Consider the following 10,965-nt stretch of genomic DNA (forward strand, 5'->3'; position numbering starts at 1 on the left):
GGGCTCCCCCAGTCCCCGGGTCCTCCTGCCCACTCCCCTCCTAGTCCCCAGCTTGTATCGCTCTGGGAGGGCCCTGAGAACTCCCACTCCCACACCCACAGGGTCAGCAGCTGCTTCCGGTTACACCCAGGCCTCCCCCTTCCCGACCCAGTGGGACCCCCACCCCTCCGGTGCCATCTGCAGCTCAGTCCCTGCCAGCCCCCAGGAGCGCCTCCAGGGCCCTGCCCACTCTCCCACCCCTGAAGCTGCACTCCCACCCACCGAGCTCCCCCGAGGGCCCACCCAGCTGGCGCTGCAGAGAGACGGCAGATGGCTGCATCCAGCCAGAGACAGGCGCAGACAGGTGACCTCAGCGTGTGAGCCCTGCACCCGCCAGTCCCTGGGACTCCTGCAGACCCCACTGTTCCTGCTCCTGGAACAGTTCCTGCGGCTGTACCTGGAGGCAGTCGGCCTGCAGTGCCAGACTGTGAGCCAAGCCACTGGGGCTGCCCTTGGTCCTCCATGCACGTGACAGGTGCAGGGAGGCGAGGCCCACATTCTCCTTTGGAGACAGGAACTGGAGCCGGAGGCTCCCGGGTCTGCCCCATTTCCTGGGGACCTGAGCAGACCTACTCCACTCCGGGCTGTTTTCCCCTCTGTGAAGTGGGTGATGGTGACTGTGGGACCCGTGGCGCGTGTGCTGGTGGTGGCGTGGTCGGTGTGTGCTGGGACACCTGGTGTCTGAGACGGCCCTGGCCCCCGTCCCAGCGCAGAGCATGCATGTGAGCAGCAGGTGGCCCCTCACAAGAAAAGACGATAAGCCGTGGCGCGTTCCCACCTGCACCCCGTGGAGCAGCGCCCCAAGGCCAGGACCCAGCAGCCGGGACACACGGGCGGGTGTATGTACGGCAGGCCTCACACTCCCTGGTGGGGCTGCAGGGTCCCTAAATCACGGGCGGGGCTGCTGCTACCGAGGCTGCTGGACCTGCTGAACCCGCTGCAAGGACCAGAAGGGGCGGAGGGAGGGGGGCTCAGCTGCGTCTGCTCACGTATTTCTGGGGAAGAACAGGGACAAGTGCTGGCTTCACTATTCTCCTCTCAGACATTTGAAATATGACACTGAAAACTTGGAAGGGCAGAGAGAACGGGGTCCCGGCACCAGGTGGGGCCACGCGACACCCCGTCCAGTGTGACTGATGAGCCCCTCTGGAGCTCTGGAGGGCGTGGAACATTCCAGGGCAGGGGCTGTCGTCAGGGCCTCCTGGGTGGGTTGGAGGACTCAGGCCCCGCCCTCCCGGTCCCACAGGGGACCCTCATGCCCCTGCCTCACATTGGCCTGGGGTATTCATCTCCGCGGGCCCAGGGGAGCCCCAGGCCCACGTGGGGAGGAAACGCTGACCCTTTCCCGCCTCGCTTCATGGAGGCCCAGCCGACGTGAGGGACGCCAAGTGCAGGGGGATGAGTGACGGCTGAGCTTCCCCTCAAAGCACTGAGACAAATGTAACCCCAACCCCAACCCTGACCCCGCCTGCCCGACTCACGTGACCTTTCACCCCATCTCACCCGGAAAGAAACAACCCGGAGAGATCACAGGGCTCCTCCACGGGGTGCAGCCAGGGCCCCCCAAGCTAGGTGGTCCAAACGCCTCATCCTCAAGTGTAAACAAGCCTAGCTCAGTGAAAACAGAGTGAGCAGGTGTCAAATCTTCAACTCGTGCCCAGGGGCATGGGCAGGGGTGTGGGGCGGGTGGGAGGGAAGGGGGGGCCACGTGAGACCCGAACCTGGAGGTGCCACCTTCTTGACCGGGCAGACCTGGGTGCCCCCGTTTCTCACAGCTGCACTCAGGCTGCGGCAGGGTGCACAGGCACATCCTAGAGGCTTGCTGGGAAACGCTGGGGCTTGGCACGGACGTCTACGCCTCATTTCCAAGTGTTTTTTTGTTGGTATTTTAAAAAATTGTGACAAAATACACGTACAGAAAATTCACCATCAGCCACGTTTAAATGCACAGTTCAGGGGCACAGCCACATTCGCGGCACTGTGCAGCCACCACCGTCACCTCCAGAGTCTCATCTTCCCAGGCTGAAGCTCCACTCTCATTAGACAGCCGCTCCGAGTCCCGCCCCAGCCCTTCTCCTTCCTGGGTCTGTGGGTGTGAGGGCTCTGGGGACCTCGGCTGAGTGGGGAGGGGGTTGGTGCTGCTTTATCCACGCACCTGCAGATGGGTCCTTTTCAAGGGTCCTAGAGAACTCGGGCGGCGGGCAGCCCGTGAGCCCAGCTTCCTCCCGCGTGGATTTTGGGAGATGCCTCTGCGGACATCCACCCCACGGTGCCCAGATGTCACGGGAGAGGCAGACACCCTGAACCCCATGGCTCACGACAGGGCTGAGCTGCTCCCCGGACGTCTGTCCTCAGCAGCAGGGGGGACGCCGACCCCGGCCCCTGCACCCCCCGCCTCTAGGTCTCCAGGGAAGGACCCTCCTGGGATGGGCAGGCAGCTCTCGGCCCCAGATCTGCTTCTGGGTCTGAGGCTGGCCCTCAGCCGGGCTGCACGTGCCTCCCATTACCCTCCTAAGTCAAGGCAAAACAAAACCACAGTCCCCCAGTCATCTGCAAAGCTCCACAGCAAGCTCGGAGGGTGAGGCCATCTGAGGGCCAGGGGGGCCGGGCTTAGGAGGAGGCCAAGCTTTACCCACGGAGACGCAGTTAAATAGAACCCAAGTGACCCAAGGGAGCTGCCACGCCACCGCTCACCCGCACCCGCAGGGCACACACATGCAGGGGCTGGGGGCCGCGTCCAGTATGGTGGGGCTCTTGGTTCAGATGTCCTGAAGCTCCTCCCTTGGGGTGAGCAGCCCCCATCAGGAAGCTTCTGGCCGGGAACCCAGAGGCTGGACGCTCGCCTCACTCTGGGACCTGGGCTCTCCCCGTGATGGCTGGGGCTCCCTCAGAGCGGGGGTCTTCTTCCCCCCTTGGATGGGGAGGGGGAAGGAGGCAGGATGATGGCAGGGCTGGGTGGGCTCACCGGGCTTCAGAGGGCAGCGGGACTTGGACAGCTCAGCCCAGCGCCCAGCTCTCTCGGGACAGGTCTCACAAACGCCCTGAGGCAGGCCCATCACTGGCCAAATTCCACCCCCTCCTGTCTGGACCCAGTCCCTTGTGAAATCTAAGCAAAGTCCTGGGGTGTCTGAGGTCAGAGTACATCGGGTAGCTGCCGCTGCCTAACAAGTGGGTGGGTGGCCCGTGGCTTTGGACTGCTAGGCCACGGATGATGAGGTGAGGCTTGGAAGAGTCTGAAGGATCCTAACTTTGATGACTATTCAGGGTTTGAGACTGCGCTCAGCTTTATCATCTGTGAAACCTGTGCAGCCAGCAGGGGTACCAGCAGTTCTGAGGTCCCGGTGGGCAGGCCGGGTGGCCTGACCCGGGCGGGGCAGGGGGACGGCAGCTGGAGCGCGCAGTGGAGCCTGTTCCCTGGGAGCCACTGGAGGGCGCCTGGCGCACGGCACCCGGCCAGGAAGTGACTGTGACCAGAGCAGGAGCTGAGGAGCTGGACGGACAGCAGGTGGCGCCACCTGAACTATGCAGGGACAGGCAAAGAGGGAAAGAGCCCAGCTGTAGGAGGCCGGCGCTCCAGGGAGAGGGAGAGTGGGGAGCAGACAGCGCCGGCCCAGGCTGGAAGGTCAGCTTGAGGCTCTGGGATGTGAACACTGGGCACCGAGTCATCCAGAAATAAATGCCAGGCACGGTGGCTCACGCTGAAAGGAATCCCAGGGCGGTGGGAGGATCGCTTGAGCCCGAGAGTTTGAGACCAGCCTGGGCAACATAGTGAGCCCCCACTTCTACAAGAAATACAGAAAGTAGCCGGGTGTAGTGGTAGCAGCTGTGGTCCCAGCTACTCAGGAGGCTGAGGGAGAATCGCATGAGCCTGGGAGGTGGAGGTGGCAGCGAGCAGAGCTCATGCCACTGCATTCCAGCCTGTACGACAGAGTGGGACCGTGTCTAAAACAATGCCACGCTCTTGGGGGACTGGAGGGAGGAAAGTGCTCTGAGGCTGATTCAGCGGCCGAACCTGTCATTCTTGGTGGAGGTGAGCAGGCAGCGCTCAGTGTGAGCTGTTTGTCAGACATCAATCCTGCAACAAACTGCTCAGAGGCCGCTTCCTCAGAGGCTGGGTGGGCTGGGGCAGGGGACAGTTTCCTCAGGTCTCACAGTGCTGTGAGGGGTCTCCAACCTGCTCTGACAGGTGTTCACACCCCCCAATGTCAGGGAGGACCCTTTGCCCCAGAAAGCCCGTCTACATAGATCTGCTCACCCCCACGGGAAATGTGATTCTGACTTCCAGTATTCCTTTTGATAACTTGGAACATTTTTTTTATTTTTATTTTGAGACGGAGCCTCACTCTGTCACCCAGGCTGGAGTGCAGTGGTGTAATCTCTGCTCACTGCAAGCTCCGCCTCCCAGGTTCAAGCGATTCTCCTGCCTCAGCCTCGCGAGTAGCTGGGATTACAGGCACCCACCACCATGCCCGGCTAATTTTTGTATTTTTAGTAGGGATGGGGTTTCACCATGTTGGCCAGGCTGGTCTCGGACTCTTGACCTCGTGATCTGCCCACCGTGGCCTCCCAAAGTGTTGGGATTACAGGCGTGAGCCACCGCACCTGGGCTAATTTTTGTATTTTTAGTAGGGATGGGGTTTCACCATGTTGGCCAGGCTGGTCTCGGACTCTTGACCTCGTGATCTGCCCACCGTGGCCTCCCAAAGTGTTGGGATTACAGGCGTGAGCCACCGCACCCAGCCCTAAAAAAAAAAATTATTTTAGATGTCGGGTCTTGCTCTGTGGTGTAATCAATGCTCACTGCAGCCTTAACCTCCTGGGCTCAAGCCATCCTCCCACCTCAGCCTCCCTAGTAGCTGTGACTACAGACACATGCCACCACCCCCGGATTTTTAATTTTTTTGTAGGAGGGCGGTTTAGCCACGTTGCCCAGGCTGGTCTCAAACTCCTGAGCTCAAGCCATCCTCCCGCCTCCACCTCCCAAAGTGCTGAGATGACAGGCGTGAGCCGCCACACCCAGCATGAGTTATCAGTGTGTGGTTTGGTGGTTCTGACACCTGCACACGCCTGTGTACTTACTGCAGGGGACATTTCTCCCTGAGCTCCGCCCGGCCCTGTGTACTCACTGCAGGGGCATTTCTCCCTGAGCTCCACCCGGATGCTTTGTCACAACCCATCACTTATGGCCTTGGACATATACGAAGGGAACAGCACGCATACCCGCACTGAAGTCTGGCCCCTCACTTGGCACAAATCTCAATCCCCCGCCTGGCTTGCTGCGAATCAGCAGCTGCCCTCTCCACCGCGAGGAGCGCTTGCCCGGGGACAGACGTGAGGGACGCATGTGACGGTCGTCTCCAGGCTAAGGTGGGGCTTCCTTAGCCGGAGGCTTCCTGGCTCAGGAGTCCCGCACAAGCGCCAGCTGAGACAGGGACTCACAGCCCGTTCTGCGGCACACACAGCCCCCCACTGGGGGCCCCATGTGGTTGGCCCTTGGGGTTGCATGGGTGGGTGCCCTCACTGACCTGCACGGGGGTAGGGAGACCGCAGGGCATTGCGTGGTTCTCTGAGCTGCGTCCCAAGTGACATCTCCGCGTCACCCTTTGGCACCTTTCGCCAGGGAGCCCTGAGGAGCTTGGCACCTGACGACCCACAGAGGTGGGAACCCTTGACAAGACAGCACTCCCCAGCCGGTGTCTTAAGGGAGCTAAGATGGAAGTCACAGTAGACGTCTGTGGGTCACAGTGAGGTCAGTCACCGCTCTGAGGTCCAGGCCCTGAGAAGCCCAAAGCCCTCCCCAGAATGACAGCCTGGAGCCTGAGCCTCACTGCTCTAATGGGGGTGAGGCCGTGCTCCCACCTCCCAGCTTGCGTGCAGCTCTGTGGGTCAGGGGCAACCAAGGCAGGCAGCCTGACCTCAGCCTCAGCAGCTCTGTTGGGGAGCAGGGCACCCAAGGGGGCACTCAGGGCCTGAGCTAGCATCCCAAGGCTTCCAGGTGGCGGCTGCAGCTACTTTTCTGCTCCACCGTCAGTTGGGGCAGCACTGAGACGGCAGCACAAACCCCCAACCTGAGTCAGGCAGCAGGGAGCTCTGGGGCAGCAGCACCTGGGCGTCCGCTCTGTGGACACCCAGGCCGGAGCCGCTGGACTCAGTCCCCCCGGGGCCCATCCTGGAACAGACTTGGCCTCGCAGGGGTGCCCGGACCTCCTCGCCATGGCCACCCGGCCGTCCACGGCAGCTGCCCAGAGTCCTGCGGTCACCATGGCCCTCTCGATGCCCCGCTGCACCTCACATCACTTGGGGGTGGGGACCACAGGCTGCTGGGAACAGGAAGTGGGTGGCTCGATTGTGTGTGGCCTAAGTGTGTTTCCTGGCAGGGTCAGTCACTGCCAGCGCTGGGAAATGGCCAGCCTGAACGCAAGTCGTCAGCCAGCACCCACTGCCAGGAACGCAACACACAGACAGGCCCAAATGGCATCCTGGGATGGCCACCACTAAAGACGGGGTCTCAGCCTGGGGTGCGCCGGCATGGGGGACATGCTGGCATGGGGGACGCACATTCTGCAGTCCACAGGCAGGGGACGCACTGTGTAGAGCAGGACCCACAGCCCCTGGTGGGTCGGGTTTTATTTCAAATGCAGCCACAGAGACGGTTTCTGCACAGGTACGTGATCTGACTCCACAAGCCCCCAGCAGGGGCTCCCCATGACCAGCCGTGAGGCTGTGTGGGGTCAAAGGAAAACAGGCAACAGCCAGGCCCCTGGATGGACGCGGGCAGGGGACCAGCAACGCGGCCCACGCAGGGGGATGGGGAATCAGGCGGAAGGTGCAGGTTTGCAGCTGGCAGGAGGAGCCAGCATGGCCCAATCTCTAAAATATTCCCAGTAGAAAAATAGACATTTCCCTCCCAAGCAGATTCCCAGGGCTCCAGGGCCCCTCCAAGGCCAGGTGTCTGGGTGATTCCAGAGCGTCCACGCTTTGCGCTAAAGGCACTGAACCCGTCGTCACTGTCACAACTGTCTCCGGCCAAGGAGGGTCTGGAGGAGAGAAGGGGCCCTGGCGAGGCTCTGGTGCTGGTGATCCCGGCCCCCACTGCCAGAGGAGCTGCACCCTGTGTGGTCCGAGGCCGCCCTGCGCTGGGCAGTGGCCCCGTCCCGCGCTGAACCCGCTAGGAGAGCAGCTGCAGCACCTGCCGGATGCGCTGGACCCTCCCCGGCAGGAGGGGGTCGGGGTCCTCCTCGTCCAGCTCCCGCATCAGAGCTTCTGCCTTCTGCACCGTCAGCTCGCGGGCCCGGCCCTGCAGCCCCTCCAGGTAGGCCAGCATGGTGGAGAAGTGCTCATCGGGAACCTGGACAGGGAAGACGGAGTCGGTCAGGGGCGGGGCAGGGCGGGGCCACTGAGCAGCAGGAGATGAGATGGTGCAGCCAAGGACACCCTGGCCTCAGGCTTCATCCTCCCACCGCAGCCCAAGGGTGCACGCGGCCTGGCCCCAGACGCTGCAAGAAGAAACGCCTGTTAGAGGCAGACAAAACACTGAATCAACCTGTGGCTAAAACAGAAGCCGCACGGGGAGAAGGACATTTCAAAAACATTGTAAAAATCCTCAGAAAAATGAGAAAGCATGACACAAATAAAACAGGGGTAGGCCGTGATAAAAGTGCCGTGTACGCTCCAGCATTTGGGGTGCTTTTCTTTCCGCTCAGGGTGGCAGTGGCCAGGCGGCATCTCATGGTGGCCTGACCCTTGTCTGCTGGTGGTGGGGGCACCTCTGCGCAGGCTCGCCGGCCACCTGCAAATCTGCTCTGCAGACAGGTTTCCTCGGGTCCCTGTGGCAGCAGCTCACAAAACCGGGCTCTCTTCATTATTGAGTTAGCAGAGTTCTCATTCATGTGGGACTTATAAACGTCTCCCATTCTGGAGCAACCATTTCACTTTCTTGCTAGTTCTGTATGCAGTGCAAAGTCTTAGATGCTTTTTTTTTTTTTTTTTTTGAGCTGGTTTTTTTTTTTTTTTTTTTTGAGCTGGTCTTGCTCTGTTGCCCAGGCTGGAGTGCAGTGGCACGATCTCCACCTCCCAGGTTCAAGCGATTCTCCTGCCTCAGCCTCCCAAGTAGCTGGGATTACAGGCAAGCATTACCACACCCAGATAATTTTTGTATTTTTAGTAGAGACGGGGTTTTGCCATGTTGGCCAGGCTGGTCTCGAACTATTGACCTCAAGTGATCTGCCCGTCTCAGACTCCCAAAGTGCTGGCATTACAGGCGTGAGCCACCATGCCCCGCTACACAGTCTTAGATCCTGATGAGGATGCTTTCTCGACTTTTCCCTTTGTCACTTGTGCTTCTAGAGTCACATTTAAGAAACCGTTGCCTCACCCAAGGTCATGAAATGGACTCTTAGGTTTTCATGTAAGAGTTTTGGTTTTAGTTCTTAAATTTAAGTCTTTGATCCACTTTGAGTTAATTTTTGCATACAGTGTGAAGCTGGGGGGCGCATGCATTAAGTATTAGCGTATTTGTAAATATGTACGGCTACAATACATGTGGAATAAAAATGGATAAGTAAAATGCACATTTGTGTGTTTGTAAATATGTTTAACTATGACAGTATATGTGTGTGTGTGAATACACACATATAAATGGCTTTGCCTAACCAAGGATTATTTTTCTGTATAAAAATTTTTGTATAAAGTTTACTTTTGGTAATAGTAACATACAAATAAAACCATGTAAACTTCGGTTAAAAAAAACAAAGCCAAACGTGGACACCCAGTTGTCCCGGGCTCTGTGGAGAAGTTTCCTCCACTTGAAACGGGCTTGGCCCACGTGCTGGAACCAGCTGCCCCGGGCGTGAGGGTTTCCAGGCTCCCCAGGCTGTTCCAGTCACTTCTGCTTCCAGCTTTGTGCCCACCCCAGTGTCACGATGACAGGAGCATGCAGTAGGGCTTACAATCGGGATGCACATGTCCTCTGACTTTGAGGAGAGAGAATGGCTTGAGCCCAGGAGGTTGAGGCTGCAGTGAACTGTGATCATGTCACTGCACTCCAGCCGGGGCGGGACCCTGTCTCAAAACTGCCCACAAAAAACCAACATCAACAAAATAATGAAAGCGGCCGCAGGCTATGCCTGGAATGTCCCAGGGCTGTGAGTGGGGCCAGTGGGCCTGCCCCGCTCTGAGAGTCTGCAAACACAGGCACGGCAAGAGAAAACCGCGCCCTGCCCTCAGCGCACAGGCACAGAGCACGCAAAGCCTGGTCTCTAGTAACATGGGCGCAGGAGAGCTGGCAAAGCAGAACCGTGGGCTCCGCCAGCCTCAAAGGACACGGGCAGCTCCAGCCCACCTCCCAGCAGCCGGGTTTAGTTCAGAATTCTGTCTCGTTTCATTCTGGTGAAACCCCATCTCACATCCTGCTCCTGAAAAGGACAGCTGCCCACACTTGCATGTGCAGACACGCATCACATGCATGCACACACATGCAGACACATGTCACAGGTACACACGTCATGGACACACACGTGCAGACACGTGTCACACACACGTGCAGACATGTCACACATACACATGTGCAGACACACACGTGCAGACTCACGTGATGCGTGCACACACATGTGTAGACACACGTCACACGTATAGACACGTCACATGTACATACTCGTGTAGACACGTCACACGCACACGTGCACAAGGGCAGGTGGCCTCCCTAAGGTCGTCTTGTATTGGTTTCTGCCCTGAAGGCCGGCGGTGGGGCTCCTGGAGGAGACAACGCAGCTCATCTCTTAGAACAAGGGCACCAGGAGACCTTCCCTGCAGCAGGCCCTGAGGGCGGCCCTTTCAGACTGTCGCTTCCGCTGTCAGGGCCCCAGTGTGCACGGACCTCAGCTCCCGGGAGATGCGCCCATCCCGCTGTGCACGGACCTCAGCACCCGGGAGATGTGCCCGCCCCGCCATGCACACACCTTGTCTCTGTCATACATGTGGAGCAGGAGCCACGTCTGCCTTGTCTTCTGAAACCTCCAGTTCTCGTGCTTTTGGGCCCATCTAGGGAAAGGAAGACAAACATCTCAGGGTGCTGGGCAGAAGACTCCCGGGTGCCTGTCTGCCCTGGCAGATCTGGGACGCCTCATCTTAGGAGACGGAGCCCCACCAGGCGCTAAACACCACGGCCTCGGGTGAAGGGGGTTTTTGGAGCCCCTCCCCTGCCCGAGGAGACGAGCCACAACCCCAGGCCCTGCTGCCGCCTGCCCAGGAAGCTCGTGGACGCCACTCTTACCATGGCCACCCCAAGGCTCACGACTGCCCCCAAGTCCCCATGGGCTCCCCCGCCCCACGGGTCACACGGATTTTACAGGGGAGGGAGGATGAAACGAGCTTCTCTGGGAGGAAAGGGAGCAACTTAATTGACGATGTACTTTCCATATGAAAATGGGAAGATGGTGAGAAACACTCCTGAGTCCAGGCCCTCACAAGGGGGCAGTGGGCCTGGGGACAAGCAGCTCCCGGCTGCCAGAGGGGCAGCTCCCTGGGGCCACAACCGCCCCGCCCCCACCTTGCTCCTGCACTGGGGCCTGTGGACATCAGGCAGCTGCCCGATGGAGCGAAGCCGGCACTATGGTTAGGGCAGGGCCAGGCAGGGTTTACTCCAGAGACCTCCTCCCAGACACGTATTTCCAGGGTCAGGCAGGACAGCCGAGCCCAGATGCCTCCATCAATGTGCAGGCCCAGGTCTGAAGACTGCAGGCTCAGCATAGACGAGGGCCCTGAGCCTGTTGTGAACACTGCCCAGCCCGCCTGTCCTCACTGCCATGTGGGTGAGTGGGGTTCTGTGGGTGGGGAGTCTTGTGAGTGGGGAGTCCTGTGGGTGGGGAGTCCTGTGGGTGGGGAGTCCTGTGGGTGGGTGGAGTCCTGTGGGTGGGTGGAGTCCTGTGG

General features: G+C 59.7%; 1 protein-coding gene across 1 annotated transcript in view; it reads right to left on the reverse strand.

The window, feature by feature from the left end:
• Positions 1 to 7,076: 7,076 nt before the first annotated feature.
• LOC105522419 (chromosome unknown open reading frame, human C7orf50) overlaps positions 7,077 to 10,965 on the reverse strand; it is a 130,279-nt gene continuing 126,390 nt past the window's right edge. Inside the window, exons 4-5 of the mRNA XM_011956943.1 lie at positions 9,996 to 10,077; positions 7,077 to 7,387 (exon numbers count right to left, since the gene is read on the reverse strand). Of these exons, the coding sequence (XP_011812333.1) occupies positions 7,208 to 7,387; positions 9,996 to 10,077 (262 nt within the window). The 3' untranslated portion in view covers positions 7,077 to 7,207. The remainder of the gene's footprint in view (positions 7,388 to 9,995; positions 10,078 to 10,965) is intronic.

This window comes from Colobus angolensis, unplaced genomic scaffold, assembly GCF_000951035.1.
Source record: "Colobus angolensis palliatus isolate OR3802 unplaced genomic scaffold, Cang.pa_1.0 Scaffold43, whole genome shotgun sequence".
Lineage (NCBI taxonomy): Eukaryota > Metazoa > Chordata > Mammalia > Primates > Cercopithecidae > Colobus > Colobus angolensis.